General features: G+C 39.6%; 1 protein-coding gene and 1 long non-coding RNA gene across 7 annotated transcripts in view; both read right to left on the bottom strand.

Annotated features, from left to right (window-relative positions):
• The window catches only part of PARP15 (poly(ADP-ribose) polymerase family member 15), a 31,504-nt gene extending 13,300 nt beyond the window's left edge, over nucleotides 1-18,204 (bottom strand). The window contains exons 1-7 of one of the 6 annotated variants that reach the window (XM_033131739.1): nucleotides 17,939-18,204; nucleotides 11,513-11,629; nucleotides 7,612-7,848; nucleotides 6,416-6,637; nucleotides 5,009-5,087; nucleotides 3,633-3,782; nucleotides 1,099-1,161 (exon numbers count right to left, since the gene is read on the bottom strand). In XM_033131739.1, the coding sequence (XP_032987630.1) occupies nucleotides 1,099-1,161; nucleotides 3,633-3,782; nucleotides 5,009-5,087; nucleotides 6,416-6,637; nucleotides 7,612-7,848; nucleotides 11,513-11,629; nucleotides 17,939-17,941 (871 nt within the window). In that variant the 5' untranslated portion in view covers nucleotides 17,942-18,204. Of the gene's footprint in view, nucleotides 1-1,098; nucleotides 1,162-3,632; nucleotides 3,783-5,008; nucleotides 5,088-6,415; nucleotides 6,638-7,611; nucleotides 7,849-11,512; nucleotides 11,630-12,573; nucleotides 12,599-12,668; nucleotides 12,806-17,938 lie in introns of those variants that run through there. The other 5 variants (XM_033131695.1, XM_033131731.1, XM_033131704.1 and 2 more) reach the window with 5 other exon arrangements.
• Nucleotides 12,864-16,381, bottom strand: LOC117036672 (uncharacterized). The gene is made up of 3 exons (XR_004425428.1): nucleotides 15,733-16,381; nucleotides 14,717-14,950; nucleotides 12,864-13,577 (listed from the first exon to the last, which is right to left on the bottom strand). It is a non-coding gene; the product is annotated as an uncharacterized LOC117036672 (long non-coding RNA).
• Nucleotides 18,205-21,778: the final 3,574 nt, after the last annotated feature.

Genomic DNA, 21,778 nt, shown 5'->3' with positions numbered 1-21,778 from the left:
CAGAAGCACAGCATACCCAGTCAGCCAATGCCCAAACACAAGTGAACTCTGGGCTCTACAGTTATTTCCTTGTTCCTTGATCTTTGCAAACAAGGTCAGCTATGCAACCCCAGCCAGTCATGCCTGGCATGTTTCCACATCTAACCCTCTATAAAACCCGCTCTTGCCCACGATCCCTCGGGAAGAGTGCTCCCCTGCTTATGAGGCACTGTCCTCCCCCGTTCATGGATTGTTTTCCCTTGAATAAGGGATGTCAAACTCATCACTAAATTTTTTAGTTTTGTCATTTGACACATTTCTTTCATTTGTCTGTTCCTGAGTAGTATCCTTTATAATATGCTGGTAAATGTAAGAAAAATGTTTTACTGAGTTCTGTGAGTTGTTCTAATAAATTGTCAAAACCTGAGAAGGGGTTTATTGCCAGCCCATCAGAACAGCAGGTGGCCCCTGGGACTTAAAACTGGCATTTGAAGTGGGGACAGTCTTGTGGGGCTAAGCCCTTTAACTTCTAGGATCTGGTGCTAACTTCAGGAAAGTAGTGTCAGAACTGGAGAACTGGTTGGGATCAGAAAACCCCTCAGACCCACCCAGGCTCCCGCATTCATTCATAAAAAATATAGTAGTCAGCTACACGATGTGCTATGTGAAGTAGAACAAGACTGGAGAAAGTGAAAGATAATTTGTACAGCACTTGAATTTACATTTACACAACTTTTCTTACATTCATTGTTCCTTCTGATCCTCACAACCACTGGTGGGGCAGCCATTACTATATTCCTCATTAGTAGAATCGTCTTACGCATGAGAGAAGCCAGGCTCTAAAGGGTTAGATGATGTGCTCAGTATGTGGTGGAGCCTGGATTATTAGGACCCAGGCCTGGGTTCTTTTTAGTACTCACAAAGGCAGAGACTGATGGGATGGGAGGATAAAGGACCTCTCCCCCACAGCCACCACAGAGACCTACCTATGTCTGCTCTCCCAATAAACCAACCTTCTTCCAAAATGCTCACCACTTAGTCCACCCGTGGGTTCTCTCATACTATTCTCAGTCCTTTAATTTTCAATAGGTTGTAGGCAAAAGTAACATGTGACCATACCTAGGACAGCACATTCATCTTCCACAGCTGGCCCAGCACCTTCTAAAATTGCTTTTGACACTCCTAAATAAGACATGTTAATGGTAAAAAGCATCAGTTAAACTTCAGTAAGTGATTCTAGTTTTTGTACATTAGACTTTTGTTCAGCTTACCCTTTTGTGCATAATACACTGATGCCCAGGCCCCCCACTCCCCCACCCCTGCCAAAAAATCCCTTTTCTATAGCAACCTTCATTCAATGACTGATGAATAAACAATCTGATCCAAAGCATCATGGCAATGCCCAACAACTAAAAGTCTCCAGTGTCTACATTTTTACTGCCTCTATTTGTGCGGGGATATATTTGCAGTTATTTGAACTTTTTTGCATTCTATGCTTATTATTTTACAAAATTGAATGAAAAGTATAAAAATAAAAGTTCTGATATGAACGAGAAACATGGATCCCAAAACTGTAATAAAATTGAGCATTTTACTTAAGTTCTTTGATTTGATTATTTAATTTTGTTTGATTTTTCACAATTAGACAAATAGTTGGCTGGCCTCAGTCCAATGAATCTTCCATTCAAGGCTATAACATCACCATTTTGGTCACATCCAATGACAGCTGGGTTGAGTGGTTGAAAACATGGACTTTGCATTTTGACAGAATGGATCAGATTTGACTCCACCACTTATTAGCTAATTTGTGACTAATCAGTTCCATCTGTTACATAATACTTCCCGAGATAATACTTCCCTCACAGGGTTTTCTGAACATGGAAAGAAATAATGGATGAAAAATGCTTAGCACAGAATCTGGCACACAGAAAGTATTGAATAAATGTTACTTTACCATCATGAAGATCGATATCTATCTATCTATCTATCTATCTATCTATCTATCTATCTATCTATCTATCTACATCTATCTACCTGTGTCTCCTTGATTATGTGTGCGTTATGAATTGTCTCTTTTTCAAAAACTCCTTTTTTTAGTTCATTTGTTTTGGTCTCTGAGTTTGTAATGGTGGAGGTTTTCCTCACATGTCAGGTGATCTTTGTCAGTCCATTCATCGTTAAGAGTGGGTTTGGAAGCTCCGTGTACAGGAAGCTTGCTGACCAGTAGGCTTCAGTGTAAGGTGAGCAGGCAGTAAGTACTGGACTTTTGGGCAGTCAGTTTGTCCCCAGAAGGATCCTCCAATCTCATGTCTGGAAGGCGGAAGCCCAGCTACTGTTCTGGGAGCCCCTTGGCAAGAGGCTGGGCACTCACTGTTCAGTACAGAGACGTCACTGAAACAGTTTTCCCTCTAGCTCCCTACGCTCATCTCATCTGTGCCTGGTGTGCTAAGACCAGAATCTCTCTGGTTTAGTTTCTGTAGAGAATAAATATCCCACCTCCGGCCAGGGAAGAGCAAGGGAAGTTAATGGCACACAGGATGGGGGGTGGAATCAAGAAGTCTACGTGCTACTCATACAGAACTTCATCCAATTCTGTTTTCATCTCTTTTCTTGTCCCCTGCTTTCCAGGTTCCTGCTGCCTCCAGTTCCTGTCTAGGGGCTGCCATTCTCTCCCACAGATACAAAGTTTTTTCCACGCCATGTGGGTTACCTCCACTGGCTAGCTGCTTCCCATCTTCTGAAAATATGTTGCTGTCTCTTGTTCATTGTTGTTTTCCCTCCAACTCTCTCTTTCTCTGTGGGTTTATATCGTTTTAATTTCTTTACTGTTGCTTTACCGTTTCAAATGTGGCAGGGATAAATGCAGTACATTCAACTTACCATGTTTCAAATAACTGAATGTTCTTTATGTCAACATTTTGAATGACTGATACATTGGATACTATACAGATTCACTTCTGCATTGTATTTTGCGATTTAGAAAACATTTAAATATCTATTTCTTGTATGTTTTATCTTGCCCTTTTAATTTAAAAACTAATGTTTTATAATACATTAAATATATAAGTAGATGTATATAAGTTATAAATGAATAGACACGTGGAGTGGCCATGCTCAAAAGTGTTATATCAATGGGGGTGGTCAAACATTTTAGGGAAAATCAAGAAAAAGAGTTTGAATTTCATTTTGGATTAGTATAGTGTAGACAAGAGAAGAGTTAAAGGAGGTGAGATGTGAGTACTAACTGAGTTACATAAAAAGGAAAATAAAAATAGAAGAACTTAAACTGATTAAATTATAAATGTGCAATTTTGATAGTTCAGAGCTAAACAGGAGATGACAGTTGACATTGACTAAGTATGATGTATCAGGTACACCTCACCTTTACATTGCTTTTCCCCCTACTAACACTCCTTGAGAAATAGGCATTTGACAGGCAGAGAAACTGAGGCTCAGAGAGGTTAAGTGATTTGTCCAAGGCCACACAATGGTAAGTGGCATAGCTGGAATTCAAACCCAGGTCTTTCTGATTCCAGGGTCTGCATATTTTCTACAAACCTCTCTGTCTACTGAGGTCATCAGTAGCCATAATTTCCTTCCCAACAGTAGTCATATTAAAAGTTACGATAAAGTATATTGCTTAAATAAAGTACCTGATTTCAGATTAAACATCCTTGCTGTTGAGTTTACAATAACATCTGTGCTTTCTTTGGTGATATCTCCAAGAGCAACCTGGAAAGTAATCGCACCAATTTTCATTTGGTATGTTGTGCACTTAGGGTTAGTGACAGTTCTGAAGAGACCTGAAAAGAAAGAAGATGGATGAGAGAATAGCTGACTCCTGCCCGAAGAACAAACATGATGGGGACCCGTTCTCTTCCCAGTTCTCCGCTTTCTTTCCCCTACGTAAACCCAAACATCACCATGTCTCCTCGCATATTAAACTGCTGGGTGCTCTTTTTTAAAGGATATTAGAAAACAATGCTTTGTGGCCATAGAAGTATCTATATTTTCTCTGTTAAATAGGATGAGGCAGAAACATTTGATTGGCCCATCTGTTGTTCTATAAAAGTTGCTGTATGAGAAAGAAGGGGATAAAGTGCACACTCATTTCATGCTGACATCTCTGGGAGATTCTTTTTTTCCAGCTTTATTAAAGTATGATTGACAAATAAAAATGTTATATATTTAACGTGTACAATGTCAGGTTTTTATATATGTATATATTGTGAAGCGATTGCCACAATTGAGCTAAGTAACACACCCGTCACCTCGCACAGTTACCTTTTGTGTACATGTGTGTCATGAGAACCCTTGAGATCTACTCTCTTAGCAAATTTCAAGTATACAATACATGATTATTAACTATTCCCCATGCTATACAATAGGTCTTTAGAGCTTATTCATCTTATAACTGAAAGTGTGTACTTCTGGGAGATCCTTTTATTACTGTTTTACAAAAAGGAAAATGGTCTCAGAGTGGCTAGGTCATTTGTCCAATGTTCAACAACAGCTCACTAACCAAACATGAACTCTTCTTGCCACTTCGTCCCCCTGGGACAGCAATATCAAGGCTGCTCTGAGTAAATTACCTTTAACATGTTGGCATATTATTGTTCACTCTATGTTCTGAGGCTTTACAACTTAGATATGCCATTTCTACACATCCCTTAAACTCTTTAGATCTCCCTTTCCACATTTGTACAATGGCAACAGAACCACCTGCCCATAGGGCCATGGTTAGGTTTAAATGATATAATTTATATGAAAGCAATCAGTAAAGTTTAGTGTCATGCGTAGTTATCTTTTATGATCATATCTTAGAAATTTTGGCCTCATTACCAATGATTCGGTTCACAACAATATGATTTATTCTTTGTGTGTCCAGACAATGGAACATGCTCTAACACCTCCTCCATCACTGATTTGTTCTTCACAGGCAATTGTCTCATTCTATTGGACTCCAGCTAATCCTGAAGAGTAACTAAGCAAAGGGAAATATTTTCTCAGTGGAACAACTTTACCAAACCTTGGAAATCTGTAGCCATGAGAATCTTGTCTTCATTAGGATTTCCGCTTGACCACCTAGTGAATTTATCTAAAAAGGCCTGGAAATGGAAAGAAACACAGTTACTGACCACAACAATGTTATGAAATATTAATCCAATTCTTTGGAACAATGAACATCAGACATCAGTTAGGAACAATAGTTCTCAATAGATTTCCTCTTACCTCAGAGACTTTTTAATTAAAGGGTTGTGATTCAACCTAGGAATTTTCTCAATAAATGCCAGTGCTGATTTACATTATTTTGTGGGAAGACCACACTTCCTTCCCAAATGCCTGAGAATAACTAAGAATTCAGAAAAGAAAATTATATTTGATACATTTTTTAAAGTGCTAATAATGTTAGGAAGTTGTAGCAATTGCCCTTAAAGTCAGGTAATAGTAACTACTTCTGCAACCAGTTTTCAGGTTTGCTACATGCTAGCAATTTTAAATACATCCTCTTTTTTTTTTTAACTTTTATTTATTTTAAGTGTGTTTTTCCAGGACTCATCAGCTCCAAGTCAAGTAGTTGTTTCAATCCAGTTGTAGAGGGGGAAGCTCACAGTGGCCCATGTTGGGATGGAACCGGCAACCTTGTTATTAAGAGCACCACGCTGTAACCAATAGAGCTAACCAGCTACCCCCGAAATACCTCTCTTAATTCTCACATTCTGAGAGGTATTATTGCCATGCTCATTTTACACATAATACAGCTGAGATTCAAAGAGGTTATTTTACTCAACCTTTAAATGTCAAATTCAAACCTGGCTGTACCTTTCTTCTTTGTACTCTTTTCTATTGTTTGCATTTTTGTTATGAGTATGCACAATTTATGTAAAATCAATAGAACTTTTTCAAGGGTGAAAGTAGAGTTTGGTACTCAGAGTGAGCCAAGCAGCTAAAGAGCACTTCTCAAGGAATGGCACCTTACAAGGGCAGTGCTAGTGCTAAGTACCTGGTAAGTGTGCTTTGACTGCTTCTCTACGACTAAGTATGGTACTGGTATTTCTAGCTTTAGACCCTCATGGACTTTTACAGACTGGCTAGATTCTATCCAAATAAGTAAACTCTCGTGGTTTCCCTTATCTGCCTTTTTCCCTCTAGATAAAGCTTTAATTTCGTCATTGTTAAAGTGTCTCGGCCACTTTTATGCCAATAACTTTCTACTTTCTAAGAATTTATTTCTTATAGATTATACTGTGTAAGAAGGATTGTATGTGTTATCAGTGTTACCTCATAGTTAAGCCACATGACAACCCCCATCAGAACCAACACTTATGGACAAGGAAGTGGAAAATGCTGACATTTATAAATCTACAAAGACATCTGATTGCACTTAGGTTCACTTGCCAGAACGACTAAAAGAAATATTCATATTTAACCCTACCTGATGGCTTTCATCATCATCTAAATGTACCAGAAAGTGAACTTTTTGTAAGGTTTTCAGCCACACACTGCTACTATATTTCAACACTTCTGAAAACATTAGGTCGGCAAAAACAGCTTTGGGAAACCCCAAATTTCCTGTTCCAATCATGGGAAATGTGATTGATGAGAAAGATTGCTGTTCTACAGTCGTCAAACATTTCTTGATGATGTTTGCCATGATCTGAAATGTACAAAATACGTTTACATAAGTTAGGGCTCAAGCTGGTGGGAAACAGAAAGAACTGTGGCTCCATCAACTCTGACTAGGCCCTCTCTGTTACTGTTGGCTTTCTCAGCGCCTGGGGAGTCAGAAAGGGAAACCGAGAAGAGGGGAGAGGACTTTCCAGAGGGATTCAAATTCGTGCAGAAGGGCATGGTCCAATAGTATGAGAATGGTTACATAAATAATAGAATCCCATTGCAATTGAAAGTCACGTTTATGAAGAGTTTTAAACAAAATGGGGAGATGTTTACATTAAATTTTTAAAAGCAGGATTAAAAAATGTTTGGAAGGGAAATCTCAACTAAGAAATAAATATGCACAAAATTGATTTGAAGGAAATACAGTAAAATGCTAACCAAAGTTATCTCTAGGATTATGATTTTTATTTTCTGTGATATACATATATTACTTTTATATTCTGAAAAAAATAAAGTTTGGGGTTAAACTAGATGTAAAGGTGAGAATTAAGTCATCAAAAAAAGGGCACTGACCCGTCTTCATTCTTCACTACAGTTCTGGCCACATCTCTTAGTTACACTGAGGGATTACTAAGCTAATCTTCAGACATTATACCTGGAGAACCCCAATGATTGTTACTTCTTTTAAGGATCAAACACTCCGAAATAACTAGTAGCTGGGATGGACTCTTCATGGAATGTAATAAAGATTTCAATAAATGGACAGGATTCAATCAGTACTAAGGTTTCTCAATGTGGGCCAGACAATGCTTTATTGTGGGTACTGGTATATGCCTCGCGGGAGATTTAGCAGCATCCCTGGCCTCTACTCCCGAGCTACCAGTAGCAATTGTAATAAGCCAAATGTCCCCTGTGGCATAAATTCCCTTTGGTTGAGAACCACAGATCTATACCATGCCAGAAGAAGATTACCATAGCTATCAAATGAAGTGGAGAACGAAGGACTTTTTCTACCTGCGAAGAAGACCCAGCTCCATTATCCCAGCCTGGAGCCACCACATGGACGACAGCTTTGCAGTCCAGATTGCAGCCACTTGTCATGAATATGCTACCCACTTTCTCCTCTGTTTCCTGTCTGGTGGCATTTAACTCTTTCTGGAGCATTGGACCAGCTTTCCGCAAAAGAGCCTGAGATAGTGATCCTCGTCCGAGCTGAAGATCCTTAGGAACAGTGTTGACAATGACATCGGCCTTAAAGAAAACAGCAACGATATGTTAGAGGTCAAATCAATAAATAGTTATTGAGCATCTAAGACTTGCTAAGTATTCTGGAGTGATGCACAAGATGTGTTTTGCCTCTCCTACTGACCTGTCAGCCCTACTCTCAAGGAGCTTCAATCTGTTGTTAGTACTTAAATGCTATAATGAGATGAGCCCCAAAACTTAGAAATTAAGGAAATATATTACCCACTACTGATGTTATGAGTCAGAGTAGAGCTATAAAAATGAGTGAAACACTGACCAGAGAAAAAGACTGAAAAAAGAAAGTGAGAATGACAGGCAGCAGCAGAAAGAGAGATGGAGAGAGACAGGAAGAGAGAGAGAATTGCTTTTAGGCAGGCAAGAACCGAGGTTGATGGTTTTGACATTATTAAGATGTACGTAAAAAAGAATGGGTCCTGAAGAGGGGGTCTGGCCAGCCCTAAAGGCCTAGACAAAGGACGGTCACTGGAGTGAAGGGACACAGTGTCCATTCAGGCCTATCTAGGGGCATTGAGCTCTCCAATGTCTGTTCTGAGACTATGTATTTGGTGAGATGGGGTCATTGCCTGATGCCAATAGATACTAGATATTCAATTCATCTAATTTCATCATATTGTGTTCACATTTGGAGGGGAGAACGCTCTGATCAGGTGCATTTTGAGTATTCTGGTTCCTTGGGGAGCTCTTCCTCATCATAAGGGTATTATGCTAAGTGAAATAAGTCAGACTGAGAAAGACAAATACCATACGATCTCACGTATATGTGGACTCTAAAGAACAAAATAAATGAACAAACAAAAGAGGAACAGACTAATAGATACAGAGAACAAACTGACGGTTGCCAGAGGAGACGAGAGATGGGGAGCTGGGCGAAAAAGGTGAAGGGATGAAGAAATACAAATAAGCAGTTACAAAATAGTCACAGGGATGTAAAGTACAGCATAGAGAATATAGTCAATAATGTTGCAACAACTATGTATAGTGCCAGGTGGGTACTAGACTAATCGGGGGGATCACTGCATAAATTATGTACATGTCTAATCACCATACTGTACACCAGAAACTAATATTGAATGGCATTTATATATTTTTTTAAAAAGTGTAATGTGGCTAATGTCTCTTGGCTACATAACAGTCCTATTTCTCACTCTAAGTTAATAATCGGCATTCATGGATCCACTTCGATCTTACATGAAGTCAGTTAACATAAAGTAATCTTCAGACCTGAGAAGTTCCCTGCAGGGACAAGAGTGAGTGAGCCTTCCGAAAAAACTGGAGCCAGCCCACTTTCACCTCACCCCCACTTGGCGGCCTCCCTCTCTACTTACTGATTCCTGCACAGTTTGGGGAAGCAATACATCAACATGTGAAAAAGCTAAATAGTCTCAATGTTTAAATCAGTTCAAGATAATCAAAAGTAACAGTGTTAAATACATAATTATCAATCACGATCAAATTTCAAAAATGGTAGGAATCATTTAGACTGCACTGGTTAGTGTAAGACCAAGAGGATAAGGGATATAACTGGGACAGGTAAGAAGAAGGTGGTAAGGAATTCCAGGTGGCTGAACATCTCAGAAAACACACAGAATTGAGAAAGGTCAGAGAATCATCCAATTTAGCTAAAGGAGAGTTTCAATGATGAGAGACAGGGCTGGAAAGGGATTTGGGGCCAGATGATGGAGGACTCTGAAAACCCACACTCTTGGGGGCTTTATCCCATAGGCTTCATCCTTTATCCTATAGGGAGCACCTGATATGTTTTTGAAATGTGCAGCAAACAGCAATGTAGAGGACAGATCGCAGGGTGAGAGACCAAAGGCAAGAAGGTGAGGTCAGTACTAAGGGGAGGCTGGGGGATGCTGAAACAACAGTGGACGACGGGAATGAGAAGGAAAGGGCATGTACAGGAGACACTGTGGAAAGAGGCTTGGAAACTCACTGGATAGGGAAAGGAATTCAGATGGGAAAGTTTAAGAGGATTCCAAAGTTTATACAGCATCATCCAATGTTGAGAAAAGGTATCCAGATATGAGTTGATGAGAGTTTAATAATCAACTTAACAGACTATGTAGTGGAAAGACCCTGGTTTCCTTCTCTATAAGATAAGGGTAATTAAGATCTATCTCAGTTAGATTATAGTACTAATTGGGTGAGGTAAAATTTAAAGTGGTCCATCGTGAGTAGATAATGATAATAGCTATCGTTTTCTGAGTCTTTACTATGTGCCAGGAAGGTGCTAAGTGCTTCATACATGAATTATTTTATTTAAACCTCACAACAACCTTAATATTGCCATCATATTTATAGATAAGGACATTGAGGCATAAGTGGGATGTTGATCAAGTTCAATGGCTGCTCAGCGGTGGTAGAGTGATATTGGAACCCTTCCACAACTGGCTTTAGAACTTGGTCTGTGTAACCACTATACTATGCCTACGCCTGGAGTGCAAAAGAAACTTACTGTACTTTTATGTCGTCCAGTTCTTTTCTAGTCTGATTATATTCACCAAGTAATCTCATAACAGTCAGCTACACAGCTCATTATTACCGGAAGCCATGGCAATGATCTTTCCTGTTGCAAGTTAAATAATTATAATTCCAGTTTTACAAATGCGTCTCTTGAGTTTGATTAGTGTCAGATCAAGTCTGGGTAAAATGATATGATTCAACTTCTTGACCTGCAGATCTGAGGACAAGGTACTGAATCCATGTGACAAAGGAGTCTAAGGACTCTATTTAAAATTCTAGAGAACATGAAGAAGCTGTCTGGCTGCCTCCCCTCTGCCATCCCATTAGCTGCAGCAAAAGCAAAGAATGTTTCCAGTGGCTCATAATCCATAAGAGTCTCCAAATTTCTCAGAAGGATTATGTTTCCATTAGTCTTGCATGTGTGCCAACTGAAGGTAAATAGCAAGCGTCAAAATAGTGGGGACTATAGAATTCTGAAGAAGACTCCAAATCAGTAATTCTCAGCCCCAGCTGCATATCAGAACCACCTGGAATGCTTTCAAAAACTACTGATACCTAGACCACATACCTGACCAGTGAAAATCAGGATCTCTAGGGGAGGGGCCTGGGCATCAGAATTTTTAAAAGTTTCCCAGGTGATTCTGATGTATAGCCAGGAATGAGTTTCATGGATGTCAACTATAGATGGAATAAAGGGCCAACATCTCCTGCTAATTGATGAGTCCAAGGAAAAGGAAGCATAGGAGGAGAGGGGCAGGCAAGAGCCAAGCTGAGCATTTTGCACCTGTACTGGTAAACTTTCTGCCTTTGTCTCAGAAAGTGCTCAGGCGGGAGCAACAGGGTGTGTTTGTGAAAGGTGATATTATAAATGTGATGTATATATGTCTTTCCCATTAATGCTCGTGGAACAGGAGAGGAAAACAGAACTGGGCTGAGAGTAGGTCAAGGTAAGTTGTAGCAAAATAAAAGAGGTGGATTTCACAACCTGGTTTGTGGTTAAACTTGGATATCTCCATACGACGACACGTAGAAGAATATGAGAGATGGTAAGTATGGCCCTGCATGAACCTCAGGTGAGTTTAACTTCTCAAATTTCTATGATCTTAATTGTTGACATCAAATTACAGAACCAGTTAATTAGACCTCATTGCTCCTTTGTGGATTTACTAAATACACTTACACAGAAATATGAAACATCTCCACTTATCAACATGAGGTTCAGGCCTTCTTTGGTTTGGGTTGAGGCTAGAACATTTCCGGTTAAAAGATAACCATTCCAGCTTACTTGGTGTCTTGCCTAGGAAGAAAACAGTAAAAAGAACAATCAGGCAATGTTGCCTGAAGACTTTCCTCATAGGTGCCTGAACAGAAAATAATTATATTTCACAGACCTCTCTAACTCAACTCATAACCAACTCTAAGATTCAAAAGCTAATAATTTATTATCACAATGTTTGAGTATCGATTGTATTTAATACCCCAAATTCCAATGAGCTCTTTTACTTATTCCCCTAAGAATCCCAGCCTAGCAAACCCTGTGCATATGCCCTGGCTCTTATAATTTAAAGGCACCGTGGTCATATTTCCAACTGCATTTCTTGTCCGAGAACTTTCTATATATATATATATATATATATATATATATATATATATATATATATATATATAGTTCCAAAGTCTGCTTTGCTTGCCAGTGCAGCACAGAGAAAGTGCAGGTAAGTTAAGGCACCCTCCCCACCAACCCAAGTCCTCTCTTCCAGTGATTGACAGGAGCTGGTGTAAAACTACCCAAGCAGCCTAGCCTCCCAGAGTCACTCTGGGTTTCTCCAGTGGGATTAAGTGGTAACTGATTTGATAATGCAGCCTATCAGTGTCCTTTACTTCCCTATTTAAATCATTTGCCCTTGAATCTGTCTCAGTTCCTTTTCTGAGGGAACCCATTCTAGGAATACCCCTTAGTTCCCTAAAATAATACATTTGTAGTTTGACTATTAGTCAGTCATAGAATTTTAGAATTTAAAGAAGCATCACAGATCATCTAGTACAGAAACTTCATTCTCCTGAAAAGGAAACCAGTATGCAAAGAGGTGAAGCCTGTTATTCAAAGTCAAACTACTAGCTAATGAAGGACACAATACTTAAATCCGTTTTTCACAAAAGAGGAGACAATCTACCTGATGGTATTTTCACGCTTACGAATAGTAAAAATATGGCACATGTCACCCCCCATACACCCCACACCTGTGACAGACATTATCCATTGTTGTCAGCATGCTTTTTCAATCAACCCAAAGTCTGAGAATCTTTCTCAACACAGAGCTTAAGGCAACAAATACCATTTGGTCAGCGGTCACCCATGAAATGAAATATATTTTCCATGTCTGATCTAAGGCAAAAAGGATATGAATTTTCTTTGCTTAAAAGAGTCTCAGAGAATTTTTCCTACTGTACTTTCTGAAACAAACAGAAAACTCCAGAAGTGCTGGTGATGGGCTTCTTGAGCCATCTTTTTCACTTGCTCAGGAATTTCATTCTTTCTTCACTTTGTACTCTTCTGCATGCAGTCTGGTATCAATGACCTCTCACCCTGAAAATCCCTTGGGTATAGACTCTTTTAAAGCACGGATGTGAGGACAAGAAAACCTCCCAGAAGAACCAGTCACATTCTCTGTCTATACTTGTTTTTTCTTTTTGATGTTTTGGTTGGTGTCTTTAATTGTGTTACAATTCTTTTTACATCCTCCGAACAACCTATTATTATGACCATCTCCTTGAACGTATCAGACTCAATCAAAATCCTATCATCGTCCATGCAGTTTTTTATGTCCTTCTATACTGCTGGCTTCACATTCAATTTGGTGACTTGATATTTAGACATAATCTGAGAGAATTTTTTAGAAACATTTTCTTTCCAGATCTTGAAGACATTGACCTTTATTTTCCCTTGAGTGAATTTGGTGGCCACAGACCTGAGTGTTACCTTCCAGTCCCTCACAGCTGACTTGGGGCCATGTTACCTCACAGTGACCCCTCCCCCTTTGATAATTCAGCATTCCAATCAGGTGATGCTTTCTCTGCAAGATTCTTCCATATGAGATGATTCAGGGCCACCAGAAGTGGTGCCAGCAACTTTCTCAGGGGCTTCTTCCTTCTGTAGACGGCTGTGTCCAAAGATACATGATAGGGAAACACAGAGATTGGCCTTGCATTGAAGACAAGCTTTTTGGTCAAGTAGGTGACCACCACTAAAAATCAAAAAGAAAAAAAGGTAGGTATCATTCAGACAAAATCTTTGGCCTAAAAAGAAATCCTGATACTAGTGAGATTCTGAAATACAATGTGTCTCCCTAAAATGGTACCACTGTCAAGTAGCTCAACGAAAGATGGAATAGATCTATTTTATTCATGTTTACTTTGCAGTGAAGTTTTGTAAAATTAATCTGATTTTCCCATTGACATTCATTAAAATATTGGAGAAGTGATTTTTTTTTCCCCTGGGAAAAAAACAATCTGGTCCTTAGAGATTAAATAAATACAAACAATCATGCGTGAGCAATTCAAAATAACCTATTAGAAGTAAAGGCAATACCATTTTTAAAGGAATAGTTATAATTGTCAAAACTATTAAAAACAATTGTGCGCTGTAATCAAAAGAAGTCATAAAATTAGGTCAAATTCTCTAGAAGCATAGCCTGCAATGGGGATTCATGTGCAAGTGATTTATTAAAGTTGTGACCTCAGGAGAAACCTGGAGGAAGTGAGAGATGAAGATAGAGAATGTGGTTTAGGTTAAACCTGGCTTCTGTCTGATCCTGCAAGGAGCTCTGGAGTATATAGATTGCATCGCAGTGTTGTCCTAATTTTGAGACAAGGGAACTGGGTTCTTGTACCTCCATGCCAGTCAGTCATTGTCTATGGGCCACCCTGGTTGCGAGAAAAATGTAAATTCCCAGGGACCTCCAGTCTCCTGAACTTCAGTTTCCTAAAGGGAATCCTCTAGGGAAGGTTTTAAGTGTGAGTCCAAAGAGACCCTAGTGTATCTGGGAGAGGCACCAAAGGAAAGGAAGAGCACTTGGAGAAGTCTGAAAAACAACTGCACAAGTTTGGGAGAAAGCAAAAAATGATGCTATAGGGAAATTGGGGTCAAGGGAAGGTTTAGGGGAGGTTTGTGGTTACTGTTTTGTTACTGCATGAAAAACAATTCTAATTGGCTAGATCTCACCAGAGACCTGTTCATAGCCTTAAGTTAATTCCATACTCCAGTAGGAATATGGTGGCTTTGATGGATTTCCTAATTACCTATGTGTCCCCTAATCTGACTTCATTTGTGCATGAAATGGTTAATAATAGCTGTAAATATGAAGAAAGAAGAGAAATTGATTACCTTTGTAGTCAGGAAACTCAACGGGGGCTGAACTCTCATCTGGGAAATACTGGATATTGGGTACTCCTTCACCATTTTGGGGGTTTTCAAAGAAAATTGTTATTTAATTACTATCAACATGAGGTGGCAGGTTTTCAACCCTAATGGTTCTTGTGGGTTCCAGAAGTCTCGGGAAAATCTGAAGTTGCTGAGCTCTATGGTGTCCATCACAGACATTAACAAATGTCCTGACATCTACAAATAAAAATCGGTTTATTGGTACTGCAATTTCATTTCATATTAAGAAAACAGATTATAAAAATTAATTTGATTTAGAGGCTACCACTAAATTTCTATGTAAAGTTAAATTTCAGTGTCAGTTTCCACCTAACCCACATTGCCTACCCTGACTGCACAGCTATCATTAACAGTGACCTTGACCTCCATTTAAGATTATTTTGGAAATATGGATCAAAGTTACCTCTCCAAATGAAATCGAGTATCTGCAGCCATATTGTAAGCTGATAATAGCAATAATGATTGTAATACAATATGGTTTCCTAAATCTAATTTCTCTCCATCCCCCCTAATAACTTCACCATATCTTGGTCTCCATTTGCATATGTAATTATCATAAAAATAAAGTCCTACAACTCTTAAAATTCACTGGAAATTTGAGGATACATACACAGTGGTTAAGAAAATACACTCAGAAGTCAGAATGTCTAATTTGGAATTCTGACTCAAATACTTACTAGCTGTGTGACTGTGAGCAAGTCATTTAATCCTCTCTAAGCCCCGATTTCTTCATCTTTAAAATGAGGACAATAAAGTACCTACCTCACAGAACAAGAACTTGATAAATGTTAGCTATTAGTAGCATCACAAGTAATAATACACACTCCCTTGCAATTCTTTTATGGGAGTTGGAAAGAGCACAACTCTTAGAGAAGACCCACTGTAGGAGGCCCGGAATCTCAAAGTAGGATACAACCATAATTTGCAGATGAAGGGTTAAAAGCTATTGACTGTCTTACCAATAGTTTTGAGAAAAGTGATGACAGCACCTTTAGGACTGGGTATTCCACTCTGAAGTCACCATTGGCTTCTAACAGGCCACTAATCAACTCCAAAAGCAAGTACAGCCCATTCTCAGTCATGATGTCTTGGATATTAGAAAATGCAACCAACTGGGAGGCTTGGGAAGAGTTTTTTGAAAATTCACCTATTTCATGCACTTCCATTTCATCCATTTTATCCACTCTTCTGAAAAATATTACTTTTGTACTTCAGTCTTCCAACTTAGCAATTTTTAGGGAGACAAACACTTAAGATGTTAGTTTTTATATCTGCTTTGAGATTTGAAATTTGCTTTATATTTTTATATTTTTATTTGAGATTTGCTTTATATTACTTTCTGAAGTTTTAAATATTTTTAAAGAAAATAGATTTCACTCATTGCCTTATTTTTAAAAATAGTAACTCTTTGGCTAAATGATTATATGAAGTTAAACAGTATACTTTGTAAAGTCAGATTTACTCACCAAATCACAGGAAAACAAAAGTAACAAACATGATAGTAAATGATGGTTCTTATCCACTGGCATATATTAACAGAGCTACAACTTGTTACTGAAAACAAAGAAGTTTCTGTTACTGCATAATGAAAGGGCACTCTTCAGAGATAACGAAAATACAAAAATGCTGCATATTCACCAAGAAGATTCGCAATGCATAGACATTGATAGACATTATGGGGAGAATAGAGATTTACTTCCATTTTTCATTATTTTTAACCCTTGAAAGAGGGCAAATTTTGCTGTGAATTTAAAACTGCTCTAAAAAATCGTCTTTTTAAAAACTTCAACTTTAAGTAATAATTATAAAACTAAATAATTCTAAATTAAGAATAGATAATATCACAGAAGTACAAGAGAAATTCCAGAAATAAGCCTTAATCTATCAAAAAGTTTAACATACGAAGTATTAAGAGGAATAAGTGGAGACATGAATCATAATTTAATAAATATTGTTGGGAATGTTGGTTTTCATTGTGAAGAAAATTAGGTATCAATTCATACTTCATAGTGAGCAGCTAAACACAATAGTATTAATCCCTGATAGGTTAAAAATGTTAACTTTAAGCACTCCAAAAGTAGTAGAATAAAAGTTCTATATTTATTTAACGGATTGTACTAAGGTGAAAAATTTTCAACTAATGAAACAAAACATCTCAATACCATCTCAAGAAGTCAGATGTCAGTAATTTAATTTATAAGTTTAATGCAAACCCAATAAAATTCCAATGAGTTTTTTGTGTTTTGTTTTGTTTTGACACTGATCATAAATCAGAAGTCAATCCTGAAGTTCACGAGAAAAGATAAGCACACAAGAATAGCTTGGAAAACACTGAGAAGCACAGCTCTACAGGGGGACTAGTACTGACATTAAAATATATAACAAAGTCTCTTTGTAACAGATAATGAACAGGTCAATGGAATAGAATAGAAGTTCCAAATATAGCCAAACTGCATAGAAAAATGTGGTATTTGATAAAGGTGGCATACTGAGGCAGTGGTAATCTTTTTAATAAATTCAACTAATGAAACAAAATGGAAGATTTACAGATAGCAATTTAAATGGATTCACATAGTTGGGTGTTGGGACAACTGGATACCCTTTTGGGAAAAAGATAAAATTAGATCCATTCCTCAGACCACACACAAGAATAAACTCCAAATGTATCAGAGATCTCTATATATGAAACATTACAAATAGAAAAAAATCATGGGTGTCGATAACCTGGGTGTGGGGAAAGCTTTTAAAATATGACTAAAGTCCAGATGCAATAACACAGAAGATTGGTAAATTTTACTACATAAAAGTGAAAAAACATTTGTGTGTGTGTGGGGGGAAAGGCCACCGTAAGCAAACTCAAAAGACAAGTGACAAACTGAAAGGATATAGTCACAACATATATCACAAAGGACTAATGTTCCTAATTTATAAGGAATTTAAACTTTGAGGGGGAAATTCTCAAATAGTCTATAGAAAAAGATGCTCGCACTCTACTCTCTTCTGGGACAAGTCAGTGGTAAGCGCCTCGCTACAGGAGAGGGTTCTGAAGGATGTGGGTCTCTGTGCAGCCCTGTGCCGCAGTGTCCCGCGTGTGCCTGACGCCTGGCGGGTGAGCCCTGTCGCCCCTTCCGTCCCTTCCCCCCACCCGCCCCCGGCGCCCCTCACCATCCTCCCGGCGAACGAGCCCCAAGAAGCGGGGCGGGCTGCCTGGCTCCCGGCCGACCTCGCAGCCTCCGGATCTCTTCAGGCTCTGGAAATAATCCTGCAACTTGGTGTTCAAGTTCTTCGGGTGGGGGGTCGAGGCCCTAGAGCCCCAGGACTCTCAGACCAGCAGCGAGAGCCCTCGGCTCCGTCCGCCCCCACTGCCCGGCCGGCCCCACCCAACAGGCTCGTGCCTAGATCTTTCGTTTTCATTTCTATGAAAACAACTTCCTCTGCCTTAGCTTGAAGTAGTAAACAGCAGCTGCCAGCGGACTTAATGTCATCCTTTTGGGACAGGTGTTGATGTCTGACAAAGTCCTGGGCTCTGTCGTTCATGAGTTGAGTAACCTCAGTCGGTGGCATCTGTACAATGGGCATAGCCGTAACTACTTCACGATATTATCATGAGGATTAAGTGAAATAAAGTCTGCAGAGAGCCTGGCATATTTTTTAAAAATCAGTATTAGTTTCCCTTTCTCCTGGGCATCCCATTTCTACCCCAACCCCGCTTTCCCTACACACTCATCTTCAGAAAAATACACTGGGTCCTTTTCATGCACTCTGAGACAGGGCAACCCTGACAAGACATTATTTACTTTAATTCAACCAACGTGTATTGAAGGCCCTTAATATGCTTGGCATTGTGTTAAGATTACAAAGATGAATTGGACACAAGGTGAGGGTGGAAGTAAGGGGAAGGAAGTAAAAACCACACTAACACACATTTACCTAGTGTATCAGAAAAGGTCCTGGCAGGATATAGGTACACTCAAAATGGGTCAGTGAAGAGAATTAATAAAGGAATTACTTGGATAGGTGTGGTCTAAGGGTAAAGAGAAATCATAGAGAAATGGTGAGGCAGCCCCACCATCCCCTTGCCATCTAGGCTGAAGGGCAAGGGAGGGGGCATGTACTGAGCCTGGTAAGAGCCATACCCGTCGGAGAGAGTCAGTCCACAGGAACCGTGGCTCATTTGGGGAGACAGCAAGGGGACCGTCCCTCCCCTGACCCTCTAATCTCTTGCTGATATACCTTCCCTTCCCTTCCCTTCCCAGCCTACTGTTAACCAAAGGGTTGCTGCAGTCCTTAGAGGTCAGTGTCCAGCACCATCCCAAGGCAGAAAGCGGGGTAAGTGGGTTTTGGTACCACATTCGCATTATGTAGAGTTGTGTATAAATTATTAGGAACACATTATTAGAAATTCATAATCTGGAAACAATATTGGAGGAAAATTCCTCCAGTAGTGGCATTTAAGAACTTGAATGATGAGTAAGAGATTTCGAAGAGAAGAATGAGGTGGAAAGGCATGCCAGAGAGAATACATAGAGCACAGGCCAGAAGAATAAAAGTATGGACTATAGTTTGAAAACGCTGGTATAATCTGGTGGGACTAAACTACAGGGGCTCGGTGGGGAGGGAGGGACATGGGGAAGCAAAGTAGAATGAGAAACCCTTGATGCCATGCTGTGGAGTTGGAACTTTGTTCTCTAGACCAGTGGTCCTCAAACTGTGGTCTGCAGACCACCAGCAGCAGCAGACCATGGGAACTTAGAAATGCAAATTCTTGGGCCCAACCTCACATCTACTGAGTCCGAAACTCGGGGTGAGTCTTAGCAGTATGCGTTTATTGAGTCCGCCAATGATCCTGACACAAGAGCAAGTTAGAGCATCACTACTGTGGGAGTCACCGGAAGTATATCATCAGAGGAATGATGAGATCAGAGCTGTTTTTTCAAAAGGTAATTTGCGGTGCGAGGAGGAAGGGGGATGGGGAGAGAGAGTTTTTAGTGGGTATTTTAATCATTCAGGTGACAGAGCTATGAAGATTCCAACTGGGCAGTGAGGTTGGAAGTGAAGAAGGACAAGGCAGGACCGGGGACAATGGACATGGAGGACTAGAGGTGCCGTTGTTTTAAGGTGCTATAACTGGAATCTGTTTTACGTTGTCCATTGTTTCCCCAGGAAAGAAAAGTAAGTTTCCTCCTCTCTAAACTAAGGCATTTAAACAAGATAATTTCTGCAGTTCCTTTTCAACTCCTATGCCAAGCAAATAAAGCTGCTGAGTGACCCGCTGTGTCTTTTCAAGGCTCTTTATGAAGCAGTGGCGGAGAGGTGAGAGGCCATGGCATTGCTCTGCATGGCATCTTAGTTTGCTTCGCTTTCCATTTTGTTTGTCCTTACCCTCACAGACGTGGCTTGCACCTCCCAAACAAGTTGTTAACGCCTCGATCTTTGTCTAAGGCTCTGTGTTTTAGAGGACTCAGAACCCAATCAATAGAAAAGGAAGTAGTACCCAAGTCCCATGCGGAAATCAAAGCAAAAACAATACTAAACTGGAAGATAAATACACAAGTCCCACAGAGGTCTGATTTTGTTTTCTTAATGACTGCTTTCCTTAGGAAAATGACCACTGTGATGTTGTGATTTATAATAAGAAATGTGTATTTGGTTGTGATTTATAATAAGAAATGTGTATTTGGTCTTTGTCCCTGTTTCTGGCACAGAGCTCCTAAAACCCTAAGAGTTTCCTGAAAGCTGAGATCAGACCTTTGTGGGACATCTGTGCCAGAAACAGGGACAAAGACCAAATATACATTTCTTATTATAAATCACAACATCACAGTGGTCATTTTCCTAAGGAAAGCAGTCATTAAGAAAACAAAATCAGACCTCTGTGGGACTTGTGTATTTATCTTCCAGTTTAGTATTGTTTTTGCTTTGATTTCCACGTGGGACTTGGGTACTACTTCCTTTTCTATTGATTGGGTTCTGAGTCCTCTAAAACACAGAGGAACCAACCACCAGACTAGAGGACTGGAACTTTTAGTCCCACCCTCTGACCTCTGGAAAGAGTAGAGGGACTAGAAAATGAATTCACTCACCCATGGTCAGTGATTTCATCAATCGTGCCTATGTATGAAGCCTCCATAAATACCCAAAGGGACAGAGTTCAGAGAACTTCCGAGTTGATGAACAAGTAGAGGTGCAGGCAGAGTGGCACATGTGGAGGGCATGGAAGCTCGGGCTTTTCCCTTACCTCGCCCTATGCATCTCTTCCATCCAGTAGTTGTTGAGTTACATCCTTTCGTAATACACCGATACCTCAGTGAGTAAACTGGTTTCCTGAATTCTGGGAGTTACTCTAGCAAATTAATTGAACCCAAAGAGGGGCTCCTGGGAATCTCAGATTTATAGCCATTCAGTCAGAAGCCCAGGTAGGGTAGTCTTGTGGGCCTGAGTCCTTAACCTGTGGAATCTAATGCTATCTATTTCCTGGTAGAAAGTGTCAGAATTGAGTTGAATTGTAGGACACCCAGCTGGTGTTGGAAAATTGCTTGGATATGTTGGGGGGGGGGAACCCACACATTGGAATTAGGTGGAGAAACTTACTATCTTTAGGGAATCATCAAATATCTCAATATTATTTTCAATTCTCTTTTTTCTTTGGAGAGAAGGGTGCCCTGATTTGCTGGTGCCCAGTGAGCCATCTGAGTAATCCAGCACTGATGCTGGGAAGGTGAAACAGAAACCCTAGGAGCAAGAGGGCAAGTATAGTTTGATGAGGTATCGCAGATGCTTTCTCTAGAAGGAGAGAAGAGATGAAATCTGCAGCCTACTTTTATATTTGTAGTACCTTATGTGATAAGGAGGACAAATATTAAGAAACGTGATTTTCACAGCTGAAAGTGGCACCAGTGCAATCAACAGAAGTTTTGTTGTACACTGTATGTGTTGTAGGAAACCACTGGAATTTCAACCTACTGAAAAAAAAAAAGGGAGTGGGGAAAGAACACAGACATTCTG

This window comes from Rhinolophus ferrumequinum, chromosome 2 (genome assembly GCF_004115265.2).
Source record: "Rhinolophus ferrumequinum isolate MPI-CBG mRhiFer1 chromosome 2, mRhiFer1_v1.p, whole genome shotgun sequence".
Classification (NCBI taxonomy): Eukaryota; Metazoa; Chordata; class Mammalia; order Chiroptera; family Rhinolophidae; genus Rhinolophus; species Rhinolophus ferrumequinum.
Note: the sequence above shows the minus strand (reverse complement) of the source record. Positions and strands in the feature narration are given on the sequence as shown.